The sequence below is a fragment of the Sander lucioperca genome, chromosome 5 (assembly GCF_008315115.2).
Source record: "Sander lucioperca isolate FBNREF2018 chromosome 5, SLUC_FBN_1.2, whole genome shotgun sequence".
NCBI classification, from domain to species: Eukaryota; Metazoa; Chordata; class Actinopteri; order Perciformes; family Percidae; genus Sander; species Sander lucioperca.
This window is the reverse complement of record NC_050177.1, coordinates 11,829,625-11,857,517: the sequence shown is the minus strand read 5'-3', so window position 1 is coordinate 11,857,517 and position 27,893 is coordinate 11,829,625. Positions and strand designations below refer to the sequence as shown.

Below are 27,893 nucleotides of genomic sequence, written 5' to 3'. Positions count from 1 at the left end.
CCTACAGTTTTGTCACCAAGCAATAGCATTAGACACTTGTCAACATAGCACATTGTAATAAGTTGGATCAATATTGTATGATTTACAATTACTCTCGAAAGTATCATCTGGGGTTTCCTATGTTTTGCCGGAAGTTAGAGCAACCAGTCGAGTCAATCTAAGTACACAAATTCTCAGAATTTTCTAATAAGAAATAAATTTTTTACAGTAGCTTACAATTGTGCATTTTCATGCAAGCTTGCTCCTTGTCTACTAGGCATTGCGATGCCACTTATGACATCGCCCAGATTATAGCTCCCTGAGATCAGAAACTGCCTATGGCCTCAATGGTTCTGAGTTTGAGCATCTGGTGTTGCAAGATGATCAAACATGTATCTAATCAGGCATTGTGCTGTGGGCAACTTCCCTGTATATTTTAAATGTGTGTCTGCATTAACACACCTAATTCTGATTAACAATCAGTCCAGATGCAGTTTAGGAAAATCATATAATTGAGTCAACCAAGGCTGACTCAATAAAATATCGCTTCAATAACTATGGCAATAGCTCACTGAGATCAGCGTTTGCCTATGGATCTGAAGATTGCCAGTTCAAAGCTCAACGGTGAAAATGTCACATCTTATACAAAATCACCTTCCCTGTGAGTTTAAACTGCTTGGCCCCGACCTCTGCTGCAGAGGATATAATAATCTATAATAATGTATACTTTATTAATCCCACAAGGGGAAATTACAATGTTTTCACTCTGTTGTTATTACACACATTACACACATATTTGTCTCTTAATGTATGTTTGTTTTATTGCCTTACTTTACGCCTTTGAGAATTGTGCTTTCAATGTATTGGAAAAATCACTTTTCAAACAGTTTATTCTACTTTTTAATAATAAATAAAAAAAATTATAATAATATACATAATCATCATCTTCATCACCTGCATCATCTCTAACACAAGCTGTAGCTTTTCAGCAATTGCACAGTAACGCCAGGAGATGGCAACATTGTACAAGCTATGGCCATGCTTTATAGTTTACAGAGCAACGACTAGTGTGTGTGTGTGTGTGTGTGTGTGTGTGTGTGTGTGTGTGTGTGTGTGTGTACCTGTGTCTATCCTTGTATTAACCACACTGTGGCGACAAAAATATGTTCACAATGTTAACCATTAGATTAGCATATCCATAGTTTGGTCATGTAGAAAGGATAGAATTGTTCGTGCAGTATTCATTAGAACTAGCCATCCCTGTTTGCACACTTGTTGTGCCTTTAAATGCAATAAAATATCTTTTATTTCAGAATGGAGGTACAATGGTGTAGATCTCAAAAAGATATCTTAATACTAATATTCACCTATTTCAATTGCTTGGTTTAAATCTGACTAAAACATTGTAAAATGCATTAACAGTGCCCTGTAATGCCCTTGTTGCCTCAATGGCCACAGTGGTCTGAATTGTAATATCTTCCCAAAAAAATGTCACCTGAGGATGTCACATTATATGAAGAATAGAGCTTTAGGTTTTGTATTCATCTTCACATAAACCTTTCTGCTGCTTTTCTCATTGGTTCTGTTGCAATACAACTACTTTGGCTTTTATATTAAAACTTGAAACGCACACATAGTACGCAGCCCAATATTTCACCATTGCTTATTTTCTTTGCTCATTCCAGCAGAGATGCCAATGTAAACGAAATGAGGGATTAAGCATGGTGTGATTAGTCATGGCTGAAAGAAAGCACTTGAAGTTCTGTGTTTGATGAAAGATCATTGACTTGATATTAAGTCCAATAGTAAGGAGGCTTTCATGGAATCAACTCTAGAAATATACATTTGAATATAAGGTTTCAATAAATGAGACCAACCAACTCTATAAACAAGCTTTATTGAAATATGTTGTGTCCTAACAGGAGGCTAAATGAACATACTGCAACACCATTTCCACAGTGGACGTTTTTTTCAAGATGGGGATGGAAAGATTTTACATCATAAACCATTAGGACACTGCTCATTTTTACAGTTTGGTATTGCTTGTACTGTAATGGAATTGAAATTCAACACTTTTTATTTGAAATCTATCTAAAATATGATTAAATTATGGTGCTGATTAAAAGCCCATACATCCAAATAGTAAGAGGTGGCTTCTGATCAGCTTTGCATTAAACTTTTAGTCTTCTGTCAAAAAACACAAAACACCCTGATCACCCTTTTATTTAAAAGATAATTAATATTTAAAGATGAAAAAAGAAATGCTTCAATTCATCTCCCAATAATTTTTTTTATTTTCTCACAAGTAATTAACCTCCCAATAGAAAATAGAAGTAGCAGCCATTAATTATTAGTTCAGTTAAGTCATATTTTATTACATTTAAAAGTAATACAGTAAAAGGCAGACTGTAATGCACTGACATCCCAAAAATAGTAGTACAAATGACAAACCATCCACCTCCAGTTTCATCTGACTACAAATAATTATGCTTTTTCAACAAATACAGATACGAATATAAACAGCAACCATTCTGCACATACATACTCATGCTTAAATTAATTAATATAAAAATAGGCTCTGGCCTTTAACTAAATTATTATGTTATAATTGTTTATAAATCTTTAATTATGTTTATCAGTTATTTTATGTTACTTTACTTTGTAAACATGAAAGTGAACTTTGCATCAGTACCACTTAATGGATATCTAGACATATCTTCTATCACATATAATCAGGCTTGGGGAGAATAGACTACATGGGAAAGTAACTCTATTTTGTTAAAGTTACAAACAAAAAAGACACAATCATATTACCGATACATTTAGTAAAAATGGGGATTATTAGCAGAATTATATCTTAAAATAAAGAACGATATACACATGCGGACACATTAGAACACTTCACAAACCTCACACAACACCATTCTGTTCTCGAGTGAAACCAGAGCTACAGCTTCATTATCACTGTCTTTAACGTTAGTAGTAAAAAACGTCTTTTACTGGGTGAAAATGTCAGCAGTATTTTGCATTTAAAGCAGAAAAGTGGAACATCACCACAGTACAGTGCAAGATATGCACATATGTACATAGTTACTTTAATATTGTGATACTTATTTGGATGCGATGTAATATACGTGGAAATGGTCACTACGGAAAATTATTCCGACACCACATAAATGCAGCACAAATGCCCCGTGATTCAGATCCACTCCAAAATTAAATGTGTTTTTCTTTGGCAAAGCCATAACCTCCATGGGTTGAGGTAATTAAAACACAACAGAAATAAAGTCAATTATTAATCTAAGAAAATACATGTAAAGATAGAGGTGGTCCACGTGTTTGGTTGCACTATGTTGATGTATGTCTCATAGGGATATGTGTTGAATGTTTTCAGTCTGGCCCTCTTTGCTGCTCTGTTTTTCTGCCCAGCTTTCTGAGCTTGGCGAATAGGAGCTCTCTGAACTTGTCACCCATGAGGAAGTAGAAGACAGGGCCGACGACACTGTGCAAATAGGCCCACGGTCGGGTCAGGATGTACAGGCCCTGTATGTACATCTTTGTACAAAGCCCTGCCCAGGCCTCATTAGATGCTATTCTGACATTTCTCAGCACATGGAATGGAGTGTAGAGAACTAGAAAAAGTACTGCAGCCATTACAACAACCCTCAAAGGCCGCTTGTATGATGTTGTCCTGTTCTGGACAGCCCTTTCCTGGACACGGAGCAGATGTGCAATTTGGTAGGAGAAAAAACAAAGTCCAAGCACAGGGAGAAGGTAACCAATCAGGGTTAGTCCCAGGCTGTAGCCCAATGTATTGATGTTTCCTTCCAAGCTGGCAAAATCCCTGCAGCGACTCCAGTTTCCACCCTGGAGGTCATCGATCATCAGTGATATCATTGGAGCAATTTCCACATTGACAGCTAGCCAGCTCAGCCCTGTTATGATCAAGGCTGATCGTGGTCTCAGCAGGTAATGGTTCCGTGTTGGATATCTTATGAGCAGGAAGCGGTCCATGCTTAGCAAAACCATAAACAGGATGGAAGAGTAAAGATTTACATGGAGTACATAGCGGTTGATAATGCAAGCATGGGGACTGGTCTCTGATTGGTTGTTTGCATAGAGGTACGCGAGACGTGGCAGCGTGCAGAGGAAAATTAGGTCGGAGACTGCCAGGCTGAAGAGGTAAATGTTGCAGCTCTGCCACTGCTGCAAGCAAAATATGTAACCAAGTACAACCACAAAGTTGCCAGGAAAACCAATGCAGAACTCAATGCCATAAGACGGTGACAGGTAGTACCGCAGGAGCATGTCAGGGATGTTTGTACAAGGTGGCACCTGGAGAGAAGAGGGGAGGGGCGGACAGAACAGAAGAGGACAAAATAGAGAAGGAAGGATAGAGGAATAAAGAGGGGCATGGAAGGGAAGTAAGAGGGACAGGAGAGAAAATTAAACAAACATGAATAATAATAGAAACAGAGTTCTATGACTTGGAATTGTGACAATTTTCAACAACAGATTCAATAGGAAGACATTTTAGGTTCAGAGCCTAACCCATTCAGCACAACATCAATACTGTATGTGTTAGTATAAGACTTACCAAGCTGTAGTTGCTGGTAGCCTGAGTATTGAGTGTGGCCATTAGCAGGTGCAGCTACGACAGTATCTGTACACTGGAAACAATAAACACTGCTGTCTGACGGTTCTGGTGCCTCTTATATATGGCTGAGAAAACACACACCTTGAGTGTCATTTGCATATATGATAATACAAACCAAAGAAAACTTCCTAGCAGACTTGATAGGTTACCTATTAAGTAATTAGTAAAACTGCCCACCCACGCTTTGCCTGGCTACCTGGCACTCCAGTTGATTGGCTGGCGCTTGTGTTAAATGTCTGATAAACATTTTTACTCACTTCAAGCAAATTTAACCTGTGATCTAATGTTCCAACAGTTATTTCAATCTTTTGCATTTATTTTAGAAAAAAAAGATCATGGTTTCATGTATTCTCTATGTCAGATTTGTATTTAATGATGTATTTTATCCAATTACAATGAAAGAAATCATGCATAATTACAAGTTTTCAGGATTAAAATGCAGATAAGCAAGGGTTCTAACAGCAGTGGCATAGCAACAAGTAGAAACATATTTCTATTGCGTTCAGTGATTGTGGCATTGCAAGAGTGCAACGCATAAATCAACCAGCAGATAAGTCAATATCTATCGTTTTTAAACAGAATGAGCTGGTGCAGGATGGAGCTGTCTGGCTGCTAACTGATTTCGTCATGAAGCCTCCTCCACTTACAGTGTTCCAACACCTTCTAAAATGTTGGTCTAAAGTAAGTTACAATGTAAGTTAAGCTGCAAGTCTTAATTTGCTCTGAGGAAAGCGTTTTGATGCAAACCCTTTTATATTGCTATACAGAATAGGCTTAGTTTATAGTTTACAGTATGTGCTATATGTGTACCAACAGCAATTAGCAGGTAAATTGTGAAATGGAATAATGAATAAGAGAATTATTGATCCCTTTCAAAACTTTATTTCATAGTTGTACTTACAATCTTCCAAGAGCTGATTATGATCTCTTGGTTTCAAAAGAAAGAAAAACTGTACTGCAAACAAAAGCACAAAAATAAAATGTGGTTGTTGCAGGTAAAACAGACAAAAGCCACAAGACTTTTCAAAAACATTTCCTGGTAGCATTATTTTTTCTTGAGGCTAGCTATCCAAGCAGCCATTTCGGGCTTCACTTCTGTTTTTCTTCCAATATTTCTTTTCTTTCCTCTGCTTACTAGAATCTTCCTTCTTCAGGGAAATGTAGAACATTGTAAAATGTAAAGAAATTATTAGTTAGAAATTATTTGAGCAGTGTTAATGCAGTGTTCCCTCCAGTAGCAATTGATTTTTAATCTGACAACTTCTTTAAATTTAAAGTGTTTTATACTGCTTCTTTTTGGGCGTTTGGTGTTTTAAGCCCCCAACGTCGTCTTCCAGGCAGCGCTGCCTGGAATGCACTAGGATTAGGCAAGGTTTAGGTTAGGTTAAGATTAGGGTTAGGTGCCTTGAAGTCGACAGTCGCAGCGCAGCCTTGAAGCCAACATTGGGGGCTTAAAACACCATCAAGCTTCCTTTTGTCTCTATTTGGAAATTCTCTGTTTGATGATGATAGTGTCCGCAAGTTAAGATAAGAAAATAAACTAATGACTCAATCACTCTATTTCTCGTAAACTAGCAATTAATTTCCGTCCTCGTTACTTTCCACGGGCACTTTCCAGGTTCCTTATTTATTTCAGTCAACACAAACACATTTAGTTCCTGTGTTGGCCTCACTCGTCTTAAATTAAATCTTAGATTAGTTTCAAATCAGCACATTTTCTTCATTGTCATGTACTCTACATGTATGCAGCATTGTGATTCATTTTTGGGTAGCACTGCTGCCATACCTCTTGAGTCAGAAAGTTGTTACCAAACAACTTGTTGCTGTCTTTCTGCATACATGTTGTGAACTTCTTAAAGCATAAGCTCAAAGTGCTTAAATTGCTAGTTGCTCTATCAAGGCTTTGAAAGAAATATTTGAATCTGCTGCAGGGGCACCTTTTCTTTTTCGTTGAATGCAATAAGCTTGCCTTAAAAAAAAAAAAATGAAGTGTCATTCACCCATTCAGATTAAAGATTTTGAAAATAGTTTGTTAATAGTATGGGCACATACATCAATTAACATTGTGACTACAACAAACTATATTTCACTGGGCAGGAAATATGTTTTATAGGGTAAATGGGAGCTATTTTGGCTTGAAAAACTGGTCCTGGATATAATTAGTAAAGAGCTTTTGCATTGCAGCATTATGTCATCTGCATCAAATGACATTTGGGCAGCACATTAATCTTTAGCAATGAAAAGACCAGTGATATCATTCAAATGCATAGAGTGAAATGTGCAGCAAAAATGAAACTAAGAGCAGGTCTAAAAATAAAAGTATGATAAACTGTTCGCTCCACAAACACTTACTAGATATTCCAGTGTTTTGTCTGTCTATAGGTAAGAGAAAGTGCATTTGGATGTCAGGGACCAAGCAGTTAGGCAAGAGGAGTCACAAGAGGATTTCAAAAAAGGGTTTTTTATTTTACCCACAAAATCATTACAACAAAATAGAGATAAAGTTTGGGCCCTTAAAATAGGTCAAACAAACAGACCGAACTTAAGCTCTGAACATAACAAACTCAAAAATACAACTGACCTCCTATAAGAGAAACAAAGGGGACTTATATACTGGCTGATCAGACCAGGTTTGACACCCAGGGGAAGACTAACAATAACACTAATACATAAACTACAAATAACAAAAAAAAAAAAAAACAACTAAACACTTATTCCAAAAGAAATGTAATCTTAATTAACATTAACCGAATAAATGTACTAAATACAACACAAATCAAAACTCAAATATCTTGGGAAAAAAAATAACATTAAATTGACATTAAATTTGTTTGGGATGTCTTTGTAATGACAGCTTGACAATAACCAGGATGACATTACCATGAGATGTCTTTGTCATGACAACTTGACAAAATGTCATCCTGTTTAATGTCAAGTTGTCTTAATAAAGACACTCCAAAGAAATTTAATGTCAAGTTGTCATGACAAATACATCTTCTGATAATGTCATCCTGGTTAATGTCAAGTTGTCATTACAAAGACATCCCAAACAAATTTAATGTCAACTTGTCATGACCAAGACAACTTCTGGTAATGTCATTTTGATTAATGTCAAGTTGTCATAATCAAGACAACCCAAACAATGTCGACTTGTCATGACAAAAACCGAATGACACTTGACAGAAGTCATAAACTTTTATGACTTGTTTATAACGTTTATGACATGTTCATGACAGTGTCATGTCATAATTATGACAGCGTCATGTCACAATTATGTCGATACCTTCAAGTAAAGTGTTACCAGTCAAGTCAAGTAATTTTAATACTGTCTTTGGTAAGCTTATGTTAAAGTGTTAAAGTTTCCTTTGGTTTATATGATTTATAAAGCATGTGTGATCATCTGTGAATCATTAAATAAGAAAAAAACCTGGCCATGCTCCAGACTACACAAAACAAATGTCCGTCCAATTTTAACCACAGGAAATTCCAAGCAGTGCTCTCCTGTGTCTTCCATCAATTCAAGTCAGAAGGATTTCTGTGGTTCAGACAGGCAGCATAGTTTACATGAGACGTGCCTTAAGATTAGGTTGATTTAGGGCACAGATGTAAAACATTACTACTTGTGTTGTGATATTCACGTTGCTTTTATTTTCACGTTCAATTTTAAATACGAATGACCCTTTTCTTTGTTTTCTGTAAATACTTAGTTATATGTAAATAAAGTTTGCCTTCTCTTGTCTTGTCTCACTTTGTTCATAACAGTTCAGCACATTTGTCCTGTCTGGGACAGGGAAGAGAAGATTATTAAATAATCTTATCATATGTCCAATATTCCCCTTAATATTTTTTTATTTAGTACTGTGAAAGTGTTTTTAATTTCCATTATATATAATGAGAGTGCCCTCTGGTGGCAGACCACATAGACAAAATATCAGCGTCTTCACAGCAAGTGCTACGAAAAGGTTATTGTTTTTTTTATTTCACACATGACCATTCCTCATTACTAATGGTTGTCTTTATGTGGCCAGCCTTCTGGAGGTTTCTCTGGTTTGAACAATTCACAGTGAATGACCTGTGGACTATGTGTTTGTCTTTGAAAGTAAAAGTACACAACTGTTTTTATTTTGTATGCATCTGAACCTTTTATTTCTATAAAAATATGTTACAGAAAGAAAGTGAAAGTACTCGCCTTTTGTGAAATTATAGGTCAAATATGATGACATACTGAATGCATATTTACAGCATACAGCTTACCCTAACCCTAGTGACTGATAGTAAAGCAGTACTTAGTAAATGATGGAAGTGGAGGAGAAAAACACAAGGAGCTCAGGATTTGAACCTCCCAGTCACCAAACAATGTTTTTCTCTTACATTTTTTATAGACTTCATATAACCTTTATGAATTTCTAGCCCTGCAGAGGGAGTCTGGATACTGGCCAATATCATCTCCTCTAATGCCCATTAGTGCCACATTTCTTCATATCTCTATTGGTGGAAGGGCCATATTGTGTGTGTGTGTGTGTGTGTGTGTGTGTGTGTGTGTGTGTGTGTGTGTGTGTGTGTGTGTGTGTGTGTTGGTTTGAGCCATTCTTAAGATTTAGGGTTACAAGCTACAACTACAACACTCTGCACTTAACCAATGTGACCTCATCACCATCATCCTCATTTTGATGTTTACCACTTGTGACCAGTTCAACCAAAGGGATTTTGTTTTTGTTTTTTAATTTAAAAAAATATATATTCAGAGCTCTGAATAACTAAATAAGTCAGTAAATTAGAAGAAAAGAAAAAAAAGACTAGATAAACACCTGAAAACCTTTGTGTAGGTAGCAGAAATGTTTTTGTTGCTTACTAATGTCACAAGCACTCAGACCTGTCCTGTAGTGGTCCCAACAGTGAGGTTGGAAACCACTGCACTAAACTAAAGTGTACTAGTGAATTTAAATGTGATTGCAGTTACTGAAAACCATAGTAATCTCCTACCACCTATGTGTGTATGTGTTCATGGAGTTGTGAGACGGGTATAAAAGTAGCCCATAAAAGAGTCCACACAACTATGCAAATTACAATCCTCATACAAGTGAGACCCACCAAAGAAGGAAATTTATGTGAATTGTATATAAATCGTAAATAGCATTTATTGCATTACATTTAATGTACTAGCCCTGACAGACATCTTGTGATTCAAATGTAATCCAGCAGAGAGCAGTATTAGCCCAAAGATCTGATACCAGGCTAAACTCCACAAGTGTCCTGTCTTATGTTTGTGGGAAATGACGTTGATAAAATTAAGTAGCAACAACAACAACATAAATAAAAAACCTTAAAGTTAGATCAAATGAACTAAAATAATAAATGGAAGTTAAGATACAATCTGATGGATTAATGGGGGACAATGCAATCCTAATTGTTAAATTATTATGCACTGTTAAATGGAAATGAAGTCAGAAAAAAAGGAGAACCAGAATGAGGACCAGTGAGGCAGAAAAGAAATAGATGACAGAGCTTGTGATGAACTAGTTAGTCGAGGGTGGAGCTGTGCCAATCAGTATGTCACAGTGGCCTCATCACTGTGTGCGTGTGAAATGAAGAAATGAAAAGGTGATGGACTGTATCTGCTAGTTTCACTTGTGATCATTCCTCCCTCTCCTCCTTAGATAAGCAATTTGTCCCAAATGTACCCTGATCACACACACACACACACACACACACACACACACACACACACACACACACACACACACACACACACACACACACACGTGCGCGCGTGCACACACACACACACACACACACACAGAACTTAAACCAAGTCTTCCCCCTAAAATTTAATGATTTACGTTATGGGGACTTGCATTTAGTCCCCAAAAGGAATGTCCCCACAATGTGACTGTGTAAGGGATTTATGTACTCACAACATGAGTAATACACGGGCACACACACACACACACACACACACACACACACACACACAGAAAGAGAGAGAGAGAGAGAGAGAGAGAGAGAGAGAGAGAGAGAGAGAGAGAGAGAGAGAGAGAGAGAGAGAGAGAGAGAAAGAGAGAGAGAGAGAAACAACCTAAATGAGTGACCTAAAAAAACAACTGCTGATAAACCAATAATAAATAATTTGGCCTGACAACAATATATAGTTATTATTTTAACTAGATTGTCATGTTAACACATGTGAGTGAGTGTGTTGCTCATGCTGACAGTGAGTGTTCCCATTAGCCCCTGTAGTTTAACGTGTCCCAGTTCTGGAAGGTGACACACTTGCAGCTTTATCACTACAACTCTGCACTAATTATCAAAGTGGTTCACATTTGACAGTGAGTTAATTGGATCAAAGCAGATGTAGAGCGTGGTCTTATGAGTGTTTTAGTGTGCATCACATGAGATGGTGGCAGAGAAAGTGAGAGACTGCATATTTAAACTACGTAGTGTTAAGGTAACATCTAGAAGTTTAAGTTCAGCATAAAGTCCTCAAGCTCTATGTGCTCTCTACATGACCTGTCTCCTGTGCGCTGTTGTGAATTCTTTGTTTTTATTTTTTTTTAGGTTTTTCTCACCTTTGATTGTTACAACCTGTTACTCACTCTTAATGCTCATAGACTTGCGTCAGAGGGTGTTTCAATAATTCATCCAGTGTTTGAGCAGCAGTCAAGCTGGCATGCTCAGACAGGGCTGAGAGATTGGAGGCTTCACCTGCTCTCGTCCCTTTTTTTGGGGTCACAGCCCAGACCGGTTATGCAAACTGATCTAAAAATGCCCCAAAACTATCCTTGTTTTCATGTGCGCTATCATTCTGTCCAAGTGAAACATCATCATTAGTTGTGGAAATATACATCTAGCTATTGCTTTTTTTTGGCCAATTTACAGTTTCACTTCAGTAAGAGAAACAGTTTGGCTCATGCTGTTTTATCTGTGTCAGAGACTGTCAAATTAAGCCTCCCTTTCTCTTTCCTCCTGGCTCCTGCTGAAAGAAAATAAAACTCAACCCTAACAAAGGAAGTAATTGTTGGACTTTGACATAAAGCAACGATTTTAGGATATTTCTTTATTCAAAATAGCAGTTTGTGGTTTATAGAGTCCCAACTCCAAATGCTCGACTACAAAACTACTGTATTGTAACGAACTGTGTTAATTCTCCAGGTTAATGTCTTCATGTTAATGTTAAAATGTTAAGAGTATCACGGTTTATATACAGTAGTTGGGGCCAGATTAGAGATGTTGAGTTAAACAGTGAGATTTCCGCCTGTCAGTGAAGTAAACGTGAGTTAGATGCTGTGAACCCTGTCTACATGTCATCTTCCTATGAGAGTGAGCCGCGGGAGATTGTACACCTGTAGTTGGCTGAGAGCTAGGGGGGTGGGGGGGGGGGGCTGTTGTTATGTCCTAGAGGAAGTGAAGGGGGGTGGAGAGAAGAGCCCACAGTAACCTGTATTCAAGTCAGTAATAAAACCTACAGTAAACTGGCTATAACGTCTCACCGGCTGCTTATTGAGGGACGTTACTGTATCTTACATTTACAGCATTTCAGAGTATTTGTACCCCAATCATTATGAAAGAGGATAACTAGAAATATTGTGTTTGCCTACAGTAGATCATGTACAGGCAGCATGTCAAAACTGCAGCTCTGTGCACTTGACATGTTTGAAATCTTTTGGGGGAATAAAAAAACTACTTTGGAGCCCTGATGGAAACTGACAAGGTGATGAAACCAAGTTATGTCAGGGCAGTAATTGTGACAGAAAATGTAATTAAATACCCAGGACCCCCCCATGTTCTACTATGTCAAGTCATATAGGTGGTCTAGGACCTTCATTCCCCCTCAGTCTAAACCCTGTGCCCCTGTGACTCCTACATGTCTTTTAGTATTCTTTGCTCTGCTGCGAATCTATTTCATTTTCAGTCACGGCAGCTCCAGAGGCTTGTTTTACACACGCTGGTGGTGTATGCTGTGTCAGGCTTTCTCAGCGTTACTGATATGATTGCCTCTGTTGCCTACTGGGACATATAACTTCAAAACCCCCGTCAGGTCAGCTAACTGTCAGCTAATCTCTACGCTAGTCACTGGACACGTTGCGGAGCTAAGACTTCTTGGCCTCAGTAGGGGTCTAATATCTAACCCTGCCATGTTTTCACTTCAGCCTCTGATAGCCAGCACTCAGGGTCAGTCAAGCACAACTAATGTCAAGCCGTGGCTATATACAGACGCTTTACATTGTGAAACTCGTACAAAATCTCTGCTTTAATGCTGCTCTGCATAATGCATGGTTAGTGTATGGATGTCTTTCTGGATTTTTCACAAACTATGGAACTTGTTTCCTGCATTAAACTGGCAGCTGTGTGACACACGGGTGTGCTCGGAACTGCAACATCTGTGTGTGATTTGCCAGTTCACGTGAATCGCTACCATTCATTTCGGCAGGTGGCAGTTGTACGTTTTATTTACAAGAGTTGTTTTCAAAGTGCACACACACACACACACACACACACACACACACACACACACACACACACACACACACACACACTTTAAGGCCTTTTCTTCTCTTGTTTCATTACTGACATCCCCAGGTTTTTACAGATGTGAACATTACCACACTGCACAGGAAATAATGGCCCTCCTGTTCTGTGTCTTGACTTGATGACATCATACAGCTGCTGTGGGGGAACCTGGGAGCTGTAAAACATGTCGTATTATGTAAAACACATTGTAATAGTTTATTTACTTTAGAAGAGACACTGAGCGCTTTGTAAAACCTCGCTAGTGATTGTAAAATACTGTACATTGCTAAACAGCAAGGGAGGGAGTACTCTTTGTAGCCCAGATTTCCAAGTACTCTTAACAGCACATCAGCTTTCTTGTCACTCCTTTTCTGTGAGGCCTGAATCTGCAGCTCTGTCAGTTGACAGTCAAGCGTGGGCTGATGACAGAAAACGTCTCTTTGCAACACTGACATCAGCCGTTCTTTCCCCCTCTTTCTCTTTTTTGTTCCCTTTTAACTTCCTGTGAGGGTTTCTCTTGTTTTCCTCCCTCCCCCCTTTTCATCAATGTAATTCTCTTGACTTGTCTCCGTTTTGCTTCCTCCCATCTCACTATAATATCAGACACAGAAACGCAGCTTGAGAGGTTTATTTTGTCAGTTACAGCATTTGGACCACTGGCTTTGTCATATCCGCAGCCTCCTAATTGGTGTCACACAGTGTCAGGGGACTGGGAAATCTCGTAACACCACGGAGAACGTCACTGAAATCTGTCTCAACACTCAAGGCGCAAAAAGGCGCATGGAGGAAAACAATGCATTGAGTAGTGACATCATTTGGATGTTTTTCACTGTACGTTTGGCGAGATAAAAAGTGAGATGATGAAGTAAGATTTGACACAAAAGTAGAGTTAACTGAGTTGACAAAAAGTAATCTAAATAACCCCTGTCAAATTCTAAATATCTCTCTATATCATGTCTCAGTGTCAGAGGGGGAGAATTATGAATTTTCCCCTGTGGGGTCTTTGACTTCCTGACTTGTTTGTGTTGGCACCAAAGGACAGGACTCGCTTTGCCAGCCATTGTCAAAGTGGGCAAACAGTTCTCCTAAATAACACACCCACAGGAATTTGTCTCAGTCTGCTTGGTTTTAAGAAAATAAAGAGAGAAAACAAGGAGAGATCGTGTTTGGAGGTGCTCACAGGACTAGCCACTAAGACTTTAAATGTTTGTCCTGTGGTCAAGAAGGGTTATCCTGTTGTTTTCTCACATGGTGACATCTGTAGCATAAATACTGCAAGAAGTCAAATACAGTTTATAATTTCAGCACGCTTGTATGTTTATCTGTGTTTGTTCATGTGGTGGCGGCCTTCATGTCTGTCCAAGTACGCAAACCAGTGTTTCCTCATCCTCATTTCTCCAGCTATGCTTTCTCCTTTCTTCCTCATTGGTCAGTAGCTCTGCCTTCTTCTCCTCACTCACTCACTCCTCCCCAGGTGGTGATTATGAGTGGCATGATACTAATGTTTCAACGTTGTGCTCTGCTGCACACAGACGAGGGAAAAAAACACCAATAAACATCAGTGTTAGAACAGGGGAAGCAGTCTCTCCCATCTCCCATATCCTGTTTCCACTCCTGCTCCCTCTCGCATCGCCTCTCTCAGCAGGTAGATGAGGCGGAGGTCTCGCCCTGTGACATCACAGCTCTCTGCTTGTCTCATGGCGGCTCAGGTTTCAGCACCAAGGATTAGATTAGGCTCATATTGGTTGGCTGACTCACTGTCCTTGAGTTACGTTGTGCTGTGAAGGGGAGGCTGCAAGTATATGTGGTCAAGTAGGGCTGGATCTAAATTGGATTTTTTCTCAGATGGAGATAAATCTAAAATGAACCTACATAGGTTTTCTGCTCTCTCCTCTCTTGCAGCAGTTCCTCATTTGCTTCTTTATTCAAAGCACTCCCTTGTCTTTTCATAAAAGTCACACTGTGCTTTAAATACTTATATTTTCACATTTTCAGCTAGCAGCATGGCTTTTGAGATGGCAGTGTTGGTTGATCCACCACCCTGGTCCAGAGGTCCAGAATATCAATAACAACTACACTAGGATGGATTGTCGTAAAAGTTTGACATCCATGGTGCTCAGAGGATGAACCCTTCTGACGTTGGTGCTCTTCCTTTTCCCTTTAGCACAACCAGCAGGTTTACTTATTTGGATTGCCATGAATTTTGGTACAGATATTTGTGGTCCCCAGAGGATGAATCCTAATCACTTGAAGTTCCTCTGACCTTTCTTCTAGTGCCATGATGAGGTTGGCTTGTGGTTTGAGTGAAATATCTCAATCACTGTTGAATGTATTGTCCTGAAATTTAGTACACACATTCTTCCTTCTTTAGGATGAATTGTAATAACTTTGGTGATCCCTTAACCTTTTATCCAGTGCCACCCATGAAGTCAAATTATGAATTTGTCCAGCACTTTGATTTATGTCTATTACCTGTAAATGGCAAATGTTAGCATGTTAAACTAAGATTCTAACGTTGTAAACATTATACCTGCTTAACATCAACATATTATTATTCACTATGCAATTTTATCAATTAGCTCAAAGCTGTGCCAGTTGCAGCCTCAAAAATCCACTAGTGTGGCTGTAGATTTCATTCAATTCAATTGTATTATAGCCCAATATCACAGATTTGCCTCAGAGGGCTTTACAATCTGTACAGCATAGGACACCATATGTCCTTTGACCCTCGCATTGGATAAGGAAAAACTATGCCAAAAGAAATGGTAGAAACCTTAGAGAGTGCAACTGAGGAGGGATCCTACTCTCAGGACAGACAGACATGCAATAGAGTTGTGTGTACAGACCAGATCAGCATAATGAAATTACAGTATAAACAGTCCATCTGACAAAATGATACATAGAAATTAAGGAGAGAGAGATGCGCAGCAAAAACAACAATAATACTAACAAATATAATAATAATAATAATAATAATAATATAAATATGTCGAATAATAATTATAATAATAATAATATAATAATTATAATAATTACAGCAGTATCAGTAATAAAAGCAGTAATAATAATATAAATATAACTAATAATGATAATAGTAGCAGTTGGTGTCAAGCAGGACCACGGCAGCAGGCGCAACCACGATCCAGGTGCCACCGCGATCCATGGGAAACCTGCGAGACGAGGAAGCACAAAGACTCTGGGGAAGAAGCTTAATTAGTAACATGCATTTAAGGGACATGAATGACAATTACTCTTTCATATCTGCTGTAGGGCTGTCAAACGATTATATTTTCTTAATCGCGATTAATCGTTGAATTTCTATAGTTAATCGCGATTAATCGCATGTTTTATCACATGATTAAAATTGTATTATTTTGCATTTCAGAACTGTTTTTAAGTACATATTAACAATGGAAAGCCATTCTTACCAGTGTATCTTGATTGGGAATCAAATGAATGCAAAGAAAGTGACTTTATGAACTTCATTTTAAGATTTGTATTTGTTTATTATATATTTAATCTAGTCACACATTTGAATTTAACAACAACTTTGAATGCACTACAAGGCTGTAAATTACCAGTTTCATTGAACGCACCGTCTGTGTTTTTCCGACAACAGCAGCTGCAGATTGTTACATCTGGTGTCGGAATCGTCTACAGTGAAATACAGACACACTTTTCACCGTTTAGCGTTAGCTGTCAGCATTGTAACTGTGTTTAATCCAGCTACTAGCTAGCGGTAGGCTAACGTTAGCTGCTGTCGAGTATAGTGTTAACTAGCATCACGTGCAGCGATGTTTCTGTTTCCTGTAACATCCGTTTTCAGAGCATCAGAGAGAAGTGCAGGCATATCAGTGGCACTGGAATCCGCGTTGCTATTCCTGCAGCAGCAGGATGTGTTACGAGGAAGTACGGCAAAATAGTAGCCTGTTAGTCACGACGCAAAGCCGAGTGAAGTGAAAATAAATTAATAAATGGTGGCATGTGATTAATACGATTAAAAAAAATTAACGCATTATGCTCGACCCTTAATCGCATCGCGATTAATGCGTTAATGCTGACAGCCCCAATCTGCTGTCAAATTAGCTTAACCCTGTCACAACCATTGTGATTATACTGTATTACACCTTCCTTCTGACTCCTGAATTAACTTCTATGACATATAGCTGTGTAGGGAACAGCCCACATTTCCTGAGACATGTTTCTATTTAAACCTCAGACCTTTGAATATCAACTGAGTCACTATAAATTGATCTTTATTTGCCAATGACATAAAGGTTAAATAGCTGAGAAATAATTCTTATTAGACCATTTTGTTTTATTGGTGTGTCTAATGTGATATTTTGGAGTGTATTTGGATACTGTCTTCTCACAGTTTTATTGGCCTTTTTTTATTCCTGTCCTTCTGACTGGCAGGGGCAACAAGGATGAATGTATTCTGCAGTGTAGATGGAAATGGTAGAAATTGTGCAGTAGGGTAGAATGGGCTTTGATTTAATTCTAAAGAGAGCTTCCCAGATTTCATTAAACCTGAGACTGCATTCCTATGAAGAGTGTAAAACTCTCCTCAATGGACAACATGCCTGAGATTTCTCTTTATGGATCCCATTCTTTTCTTTCATTCCCATATTACCGTTTTCTCTCTTTTCTTCATTTTTCCCATCACTGCATTGGCAGCGCTCCAGCACCTAAGCCTTTTCATTGGACTGCTGTCTCTACAAACAGCTTTACAACATTCCTGAGCAAGAATCATGCCTCCTCCTCACCTCTGTGTACACACTACACCTTGGCCCTCAAAAGCTATGATAACCTTTACAAAGACCTCCCTGGAACATCCTTGCGCTTGCATTGATTCATTCCCGTTCTGTATTTAACCACAACCTCACATACTGTTTTGTGGCCTTTACCTCCTTCTCTGGTTGCATTTCTTTATTTCTGATTATATCGGTTCTGTGTAAACACTGCATACACATACAAGTGTGCACATGGTCAAACACATTCCATGTTTATACAAGCAGGGATAGAGACATGCCAGTGTTTTAAGCACTGTAAACACATCTTAAACGGAGGTCTGCTGCACAGTGTGGATGCTGTCATCCCGTGTGTGGCCTAAGCCAAGTTCAACATTCTACGAATGCAAGCGGTGAAGAGGGTCGTCGCACACAGGAAAACATATGACCAAAAAAAGGCAATCCAGCATTGGCCGCAGCATCAGTAGTCTGAAGCAAACATTATTAAACTAAGAACTGTGACTAGCAGAGCAAAGAATTGAGTTAGCTCAGACAGTCAGCTTTCATCTAGACTCATTAAGTTACAGCTCATTTTTAGGCCTGACACACACCTGCTTCTAATTTTTTCTTCTTCTTTTCCTGTTCATTTCTTTGTATCATCCTCTTTCCTTCTTGTGTCTACATTGTTTTCTCTCTGTCTCACACACATAGAACAAGAGAAAAACAAAAAGCAATATTGACTCTACATAGCAGAATGATTACTTTTAAGCTGATGCTGTGGCAGACTGCAGCCTGTTTTTAAGTCAATGACTCACTGTGAGCAATGGGTAACGGCTGAGAGATGGAGATGGAGTCAAGAAGCGGTGTGGTTGGCAGGCTGGCTAATGGGGGCTGTGTCGCTGGGAGGAAGGAAGATAAGTCCTCTGCTGGTTGGCTTGGTGTTGCCCTGCCTTAGAAGGCTGTGTTTGAGAATATGGTTTGTTTGCACTGTAATGCTAAATAGACCATTCAGAGATGACTGCACAAATAATCCATCTATCTATCTATTTATCTGTCTATCTATCTATCTATCTATCTATCTATCTATCTATCTATCTATCTATCTATCTATCTATCTATCTATCCATTCATCCATCCATCCATCCATCCATCCATCCATCCATCCACCCATCAATGTTTTCTTTCTCCTTAGCTTTGCAGAAACATACAACATGCATTTAGGCACACGCAAACACATTTACATACAAATGCTTGCCAGCTCTGTATGTAGATGAATAATTCAGGAAACATGCAGAAAAATCCAAACACACCAGGAGGCTTTGGTGAATTCTAATCTGAAATAATCATGTTAACATCGTTTCATGTTGTTTACTCATCCAAGACACATGACCATGCTTATTATTTTGCTGAATGTGTTTTGTTTGGTCACGCATGCATGTTCACACCAAAAGTAGCACATAGTGATTGGCAGAAGTATATCAACTTTCTTAGAGTCATTGTAAGTTAGAAATTTGCAAATACGCTCAGGAACGTGCTGGTGAAATAAAGAAGAGTTTATTAGGTTAAATTAGTGTTACAGAGTTATTTTTCACATGTGGATCCTTATACAACACACTCGTCCTACAAGCTACAAATAAGCAAACATTACAGTTAATGAAAAAAAAAAGCAATATATAAATAACAGGATTTTTTATTATATTTAGGATATTATATTTCTATACTAGCACGGGTATTTCACTAATGAATAGTCTAAATGAGCCATGATGCAGCACAAATCGCTTAGGTAGAATACTCTATGGTCTATCAATGAGAAATCAATGCAGTGATGTTGTTATTCCCAGCACTGTTGGGTAATTTTCTGCAGGTTGACACTCTACAAAGGGCAGCTTTCGCTCATGACTTCTGTACCAGTTGTCGTGGTCTTTCATATTCTCTACAAGTCTCTTCCTGTTGCACTTATGCACAGCTTTTTCCCACAGTACTCCCAACCAACCAACCACTGAAAAGCACTCTGCAGTAACTGTGTCTCACTGTCTCTGTGACAATATTGACACTGAACGGCTTTCTACTATATATTTAGTCTTTGTTTTACTTCACTTTAATCAATAATGAGCTGAGTAACATGCATGGATTTCCTAAGGCAGTATGGGTAGTGTAGTCCCCCAGAGTGCCTCTCTCAGTGTAGGTCTAAGCTATGTGCTCCCTGTCGGGGTACTAAGGGGATTGGATATGCTCTGCTAATGCTATTAGTGCTGCAGCTGGGGATTACTGTCTCTAAAGGAAAGGGGGAAAGGGCGTGAAAAGTGAAAAATCATTGCGGTGTGTGTGACAGAGATTTGCATGTTTGTACATGTACTGTATTTTAGAGAAAAAGAAAGAGATTAAAAAAGGGATATTCATGCAGACTATTGCACACCAACAAAAATACTAAGTCACTGGTTCTAATGCAAAGTGTTGTGTGAGCTGTTTCTTAATTTCATTTGGCTGTTACAGTACTCCTGGGATTTGAGTTAATTAGTCTCTTAAGCTGGCCAGCACCTCAGAAACAGACTTATTTTTAGCTAAAGGAAAGATAGATGTTGTGATTAGTATTTTTTCAAGAAGGCCAAAGTTGAAATGTGATACAGAAGCAGAGTACTGATCCATTTGGACTGTCTTGTGTCATGCATGTGTCTTGTGTCCGTTAAAGTATTATTTGACATGTGAACAAGGCAAAAAGTAAGTAAAAGTCAAAAAGTGAATCCTTACATAAAAGTCTCAACTTAAATGCCCAGCACTACTGAGAAGATTGTTGTTCGAACACATTTTCCATTTTCTTACATTTCCACCTGTGCAACAACTTAGTCCTCTGATCAGTGTAAGAGATATTACTGAGTTCTTTGTAATGGGTATCAGGCATACTGTGCAGTGTCTTCATTGCTAGAGATCAATACAGAAGGAAAATGAGTACACTATATCCAACGCTCAGAATGTCTAACCCTGACAGGTGGACAGAGTTTCGTAAATTAAGCATCTTGTTTTCTTTTTGTTTTTTTTTACTTATGTCAGAAGGCCGAGCTGAAGGTTATCTTTATACATCACCCCTGTAAAAGAACACATGGAAGACAAACAGAGGATTACGGTATATGTATGTGGTGCACAGACAGGACATGATCTGCTCTGCTCACCAGGATTTCCCTATAGCTTACCTTCTGGGTTGATCTGCACTGTGAATTGTGCATCTATAACCAGCTGCTAGATAAGAGTGTGTGCCTTCAGGGAAAGACATTCTGAATTTGAATTATGAAATAAGAAATTAAGAAGTGTTCAGAATCCTTAAACACCAGGTATATCATCTGGCAAAAACACATGACCTTACAAATATGTACAGTGTGTGTTGAGGACTCACATTCACCACAGGCGATTTTTTTCACGAGGCATTTGTTTGTCCAATCAAACAGAAACTTTTCGATTCCATATTGCCTGGGGGCTGCTGCAGGTGATTTTCTGAGGTTTTCTCACCGCAACAAAAGTAACAGTTTGAGTTTGATATTCCCAGTCGAATTTTGGTAAAGTACAAAGTGTAGACATGGGTCATGGGAATCTGTTTCAACATGTTACTGTCATTAAATTCCCTGTTAGCTCAGAAAGGCAGTGATCCAGTTGTGTTGCATATGTTCTCTGATAATTTGACTCATGCATCTCTAATCGGCTATTTATCTCCACATGAACAAAGTGCAGCTTAGTTTTCTTTATGCATTAGTAAGCTACCGTAATTGCCAATTAGTTAAAGAAAAAAGTATGTGCATCTCTTTGACCAAAGCATTTCACTTCTGTTTAACTGTGTTTAAACTACCAAAATAATTAATTAAATTAATTAATTAAACCAATGGTTCTGTTTTTTCATTGTTATCCAACACCTTCTGTCTCTCTATCGTAGCATCTGTTCTCTTTCTCCAATACGCTCTCCAATAACCATTATCTTCCATTAAAACACATTTACACATCCTTCTTCTAGTTGCCATGGGTCTAGAGACTGTCCTTATGAATATTTACCAACAGTTAGTTACCAAGGGCAATCCACTGAGATTTGTTCACTCCCACTCTTTCATGTGTATGCATGTGTATATACTGTATGTGTGTGTGTGTGTGTGTGTGTGTGTGTGTGTGTGTTTGTGTGTGTGTGTGTGTGTGTGTGTGTGTGTCTGTTATATTTCAGTTCTCTCCTCTAGGCAGGGTCAGGCATTTAGATCAAACCCTAGAGTAACCTATGTTATCAGAGATGTCAACATCTCTCCCACGTACAGAGCCTGACTTGCTGTAGATTAATATGCAAAGTGGTTTTGCATACTTATTCAATTCCATGAGCTTTTACAGCAAAAAGAGAAATGAAGTTAAGTTTGTATTCCTCACATCAACATGCTACTGGCAGTACTAGCTCTGTCTGAATTGTTGGGTAACTGACTGTAGATACACATAGTCAGTATGTACATTGCACTCTAGCAGTAAGCCTACAGTATACACCCAGCAAGACACTGACAAGGTTGCAGCTACATTGCACCATTCTGTGTGAGTGGCATTAACAAGGAAATGTCTTCTATCCAACACTTTTCAACAATTCACATTATTGTCCCAACAATGGAGTGGCATTCATCTGTGGAACGCTGTCAGGGGCAGCAGTGCTGAACTGGTTGCCAAGCTGACAGCCAGAGGACAATAAGCATATTGGATCGAATGGCTTTTAACTGAAACAAATGGGGATTTTATAAATGTTAGATTGCATAGTTAACATATATTATTATGAACAATTGCACTAGCCAAATGAATGTAACATAATGGTTTGCCATTTCAAGGTTAAACGTGAGATTTTAGTATTGTTTTAGTGATTAAGAGTGTTACTTTACTCCTGGCTTCACATTCACAAAGGCCTTGTTTTATGTGATGTTAATTTGGAAGGGGTTACAGGTTTGATATTTATTGGTCAGTTTATTCTGCTCCTGCCAAACTCGTGAGAGCTGTTGCTGTTTGATTCCCTGACATACAGGAGCTGCACTTGGCAATTCATTGGTATTGTGTAGCGGAAATTTCTCAGCTTCAAACTCACACAATTTTTTACTAACGTTAGAGGACATGACAAGGAATTGTCAACTGTTAGCTCTGCTTTCATTAAAGACAGAGTGGTGTTGTGTGAGGCTTGTAAAGTGTTGTAGTGTTTGCACATACTGTATATCAATTAATTTTTTATTTAGTTTAAAATGTAAATTATTTAAAAATTGCAATCCCGCTAACGATCCACATCTTTACTAAATGTATCAGTAATCTGATTATGACATCTTGTTTGTGTCTTAATTATATAATGCCATTCTATGTATTCCATTACTCCCTAAGCCTGATGATAGAGTACACTAAATATTATATTTGCACCTATACCATTCTGTATTTATTCTTCAGCAACCATCACAAGCTGTGAATGAAACAGTGAGTACCAATAACAAAGGAAAACTTCAATATTTCAACTGCTACTTCCCGCTACAGTCTCTGCATCCTCTGATAGCTGAAAAAGGAAAAAAATAAATTCTGCACAAATGTTTGAAAAGCCGTATTCACATCCTAGGAAAACTACTTTTGTGTGGGCCACCTACAGTACATAATAGCTGATGTAGTAGTTGTTTTTTTAAGTCATGTGCTAGTTTATTCAGACACAAACTGCCCAAAGTTAGTTTGTAGAATTTGTAGAACGTTGACATAAAGCTGCCCTGACCTGTACAGGCACAGCTAGTTGCTGAAGGCTACTGGTTGTGCTGGGAATAAGGATGGAGGATGCAACATCAAAGAGTGCTTCTGAAAGTATATATTCAATAAAAAAAAAAAAAAATTGTTTACTGGCTGAAAAAAAACAGCCTCTGTTGTGATGTAACTACTGTAAGCAATCTTCATATTGTGGCATGTGGGTCTTTGAAAATTACACCCAGTAAAATTAGCAAATAAGCTAAAAACGAATGCTAAGTATTTGCAAATTAACATTTGCCGCTAAGTTCATTTCCACAGACTCCCACTGAGCATGGCTCAAACTTCCGCTTCTGTAATGCAGCATATACACACAGTACTGCATGCAAGACTACAATTAATCCACAGTATCAGAGAGGCACAATGCCTAGTAATAATTACACCAGCAGTTCCACCACCATCATTATGCATAAGCCTAATCCCTGGTCATTGCGCTTAAGGGCTCCCCTTGCAGTGTTAATAAATAGTTCTGATAAGCAGCTACCTCTGTGTGTGTTAGTGTGTGTGTTAGTGTGTGTGTTAATGTGTGTGTGTGTGTGTGTGTGTGTGTGTGTGTGTGTGTGTGTGTGTGTGTGTGTGTGTGTGTGGTGTGTGTGTGTGTGTGTGTGTGTGTGTGTGTGTGTGTGTGTGTGTGTGTGTGTGTGTGTGTGTGTGTGTGTGTATGCGCGTGAGTGGTTAGTGTTAATGTCTCTAATGAATAGATGTGGCACACGGACTCTGTAGACACCTTCTGATGCCACTAATCACCATCTCTCAGCAGGTTATTCAGTGTCGCTCCAACTCAAGGACCCTTCATTACACAGAGCACATGAGGGTTCAGTTATAATGCCAGCTTATTCAGATATATGCATCTTCCAAAGGCAAAAAAGCACCACGGAAAAGCCCATTTTTATTGATTCATTGCAGTTTTCTCTCCTGCAGAGCACTGGCGACTAGAGGAGTAGCTTTAACTTTATAGAAGCACATTCTTGGCAGGCCTTAAAGTGATGGTTCAGAGTAATTTCACCCTAGGCTGCTTTGCACCTTGACCTCGAGCCAAACAACCCCCCATAAGCTTTTGTCCCTTGTTATAACGTTGGTCGAGTTAGCGCTATCAGCTGGTTAGCTTAGTGCAGGCGCTAATGGATCCACGTTTGTATCTTGTAAATTACCCCACTAATAAAGCCCGGAATGATACAAAACTTCTACAGTAGTACAAATGTTGTGTGCGTGATCTCGCGGGATCTCGCACGATAGCCCGGTAGCAGCCGACAGGAGTATCCATCAGGCAAGTGTTATTTAAATATACTTCTGGTGTAGTTACAAACTTTCTAATGCCTCGTTTTATAAGTAAAGAAACTATTTGTACTAATGTAGAAGTTTGGTATCATTCCGGGTATTATTAGCGGGGTAATTTACGAGATACAAACGTGGATCCATTAGTGCCTGCACTAAGCTAACCAGCTGATAACGCTAACTCGACCAACGTTATAACAAGGGAAAAAAGTTTATGGGGGGTTGTTTGGCTCGAGGTCAAGGTGCAAAGCAGCCTAGGGTGAAATTACTCCGAACCATCACTTTAAAGGGGAACTATGCAGTTTTTTTTTAGCTTAATTTACCTTAACTGCGGCCGGCCTCAGCATCAGGAAGTATCGCGTGATATCAGGTCTCACGATGTAACAAATTGCTTCACGGCACTGCACACATACGCCCATTCAGGAACCGACTAACAAGGTAGCGATGGAGTTTTTCACACTATCGTCATGGCTGAGCCGGCAAAAAAGAAACAGAAAGCTAGGAAAGCATTGTCGGAGGAACACAGAAAGAGGAAACGGCAGACTGACCGAGCGACGAGTCAGACACAAGTAAACATAAGAGCTGCCAAAAATCTATTCCGAAGCTGTAGGGGGAGCTCTATAAAGAAACTTGCGAGCAAAAAGCAAGAAAACAGTGAAGAAATGGCCAAAACTGCATAGCGCCCAAGGGGGTAAGCTTCTCCTCGGACTGCGAACCTCCTATGGCGCCATTTTGATGCTAATAAGCCATCACCTCCCGTTAGCATTCCATTGACTGCCATTCATTTTGGCGCCACTTTGACAGCAAATAACTTTACATCTGAAGCGTTTAAAGACTTTATTTGTCCATTGTTTATTTCTAAAGAAACAGGACAATGTATTAAAGGCTCCATTACCTTGTACCTCACGTTATGGCTCCGTAGCAGACATTTTTGTAAAAATAGGCTAACAATTGTGTCATAACCACGTGACTTACTGTCGCATAGTAGAGGAATTACCGTATAGTACAGGAGAACCGCGCAGGCAGTTTCGTCTCACATTAGCTGTTTAAGTGTAATTACTAATGTTAACTAGCATTTTAGTTAGCAATATTTAGCCTGTGCCTATGTTAGCTCCTTACATATTCCTACGCTCTCCGTCTCTGCAAGATTGGGAATGATTGAGATTTCTCTTGGCACAGCTACCAGAAGACTTACAACTTTCAGACACGTTGCTCACGGCACATTTACGTCGTCTCTCTCAGTTGGAGGCTGCGCAGTAACGCTCTAACGCTTCTAACGGCCTTCACTGGTCTCCGTCCAGAGCAGCGGGGTCTGTTGGTCCATTCTATATACAGTCTATGATAGCGCCCCTTTAAGAATAAGTAGAGTGGCAAGTATGATTGTGGCAACCTGATTGGTCAACCGGTCACGTAACTATAGTTTTGGTACCTAAACTTAATCTTCACCGAAAGGTGACGAAAAAAGTACCGTAGTTTCACAATGTTACATGAATATAACATCATATTTCGTATGATATACAAACGTGTTGATGATAATACGTTTGCACAAGCCTACGTATCCTGGCACATCGACACTCACTACCATCTGTTGCCTCCCACTTTGTCTATACCTTTCTCTGCCCTCTTTCCCTCCCTTTCCCAAGCTCACTGATTAAATCATCCTCGCAAGACTTTCAACAATCAATGCTTAGTGAATCCCAGTTCCTACCTGTTCCCATGGCTACCGGAGGGACAGAGAACAGAACTGTGGGAGATGTAGTTTTCCTCTTAACTGGTCTGACTAATCAGGTTGTTTCTGGCTCCGGTGGCATGGTGGTATCACTCATCTTGATCTAAATATGAACCTGTAATATACATGTTTTGGTGATAGAGAAGATTTGTGCAGGGTCAGGTAGGGTTGGGAGCAGAATGGGGCAGTGCAAGACTGAGAGACAGAGAGACAGAGATAACAGCTCGATGGTGTTTTTTGCCTCCAACGTCGCCTTCCAGGCAACTAATCCTAACCTTAACCCTAAACATAACCATTGACGCGCTGCCTGGAAGGCGACTTTGGGGGCAAAAAACACCAAACACGAGATAACAGGTGAGAGACAAAAGAGGAGGAAGGCTAGATATGAAAAGATTGAGAAAAAAGTTTATGGGGGGTTGTTTGGCTCGAGGTCAAGGTGCAAAGCAGCCTAGGGTGAAATTACTCCGAACCATCACTTTAAAGGGGAACTATGCAGTTTTTTTTTAGCTTAATTTACCTTAACTGCGGCCGGCCTCAGCATCAGGAAGTATCGCGTGATATCAGGTCTCACGATGTAACAAATTGCTTCACGGCACTGCACACATACGCCCATTCAGGAACCGACTAACAAGGTAGCGATGGAGTTTTTCACACTATCGTCATGGCTGAGCCGGCAAAAAAGAAACAGAAAGCTAGGAAAGCATTGTCGGAGGAACACAGAAAGAGGAAACGGCAGACTGACCGAGCGACGAGTCAGACACAAGTAAACATAAGAGCTGCCAAAAATCTATTCCGAAGCTGTAGGGGGAGCTCTATAAAGAAATTTGCGAGCAAAAAGCAAGAAAACAGTGAAGAAATGGCCAAAACTGCATAGCGCCCAAGGGGGTAAGCTTCTCCTCGGACTGCGAACCTCCTATGGCGCCATTTTGATGCTAATAAGCCATCACCTCCCGTTAGCATTCCATTGACTGCCATTCATTTTGGCGCCACTTTGACAGTAAATAACTTTACATCTGAAGCGTTTAAAGACTTTATTTGTCCATTGTTTATTTCTAAAGAAACAGGACAATGTATTAAAGGCTCCATTACCTTGTACCTCACGTTATGGCTCCGTAGCAGACATTTTTGTAAAAATAGGCTAACAATTGTGTCATAACCACGTGACTTACTGTCGCATAATAGAGGAATTACCGTATAGTACAGGAGAACCGCGCAGGCAGTTTCGTCTCACATTAGCTGTTTAAGTGTA

The 27,893-nt window shown here is 39.2% G+C and overlaps 1 protein-coding gene across 1 annotated transcript; it reads right to left on the bottom strand.

Moving 5' to 3' along the window:
• Positions 1-3,236: 3,236 nt before the first annotated feature.
• Positions 3,237-4,697, bottom strand: LOC116050791 (succinate receptor 1-like). The gene is made up of 2 exons (XM_031301004.2): positions 4,577-4,697; positions 3,237-4,314 (listed from the first exon to the last, which is right to left on the bottom strand). The coding sequence occupies exons 1-2, from the start codon at positions 4,616-4,618 to the stop codon at positions 3,370-3,372; spliced, it is 987 nt and encodes a 328-aa protein (XP_031156864.1). The 5' UTR covers positions 4,619-4,697; the 3' UTR covers positions 3,237-3,369.
• Between the last annotated feature and the right edge of the window lie 23,196 nt (positions 4,698-27,893).

Excerpts from the sequence above, each read along its gene's own strand:
- LOC116050791 (XM_031301004.2), bottom strand. The coding sequence starts at position 4,618 with ATGGCCACACTCAATACTCAGGCTACCAGCAACTACAGCTTG. Across the intron at positions 4,315-4,576 it reads CTACCAGCAACTACAGCTTG|GTGCCACCTTGTACAAACAT; the intron begins GTAAGTCTTATA and ends TCTTCTCTCCAG.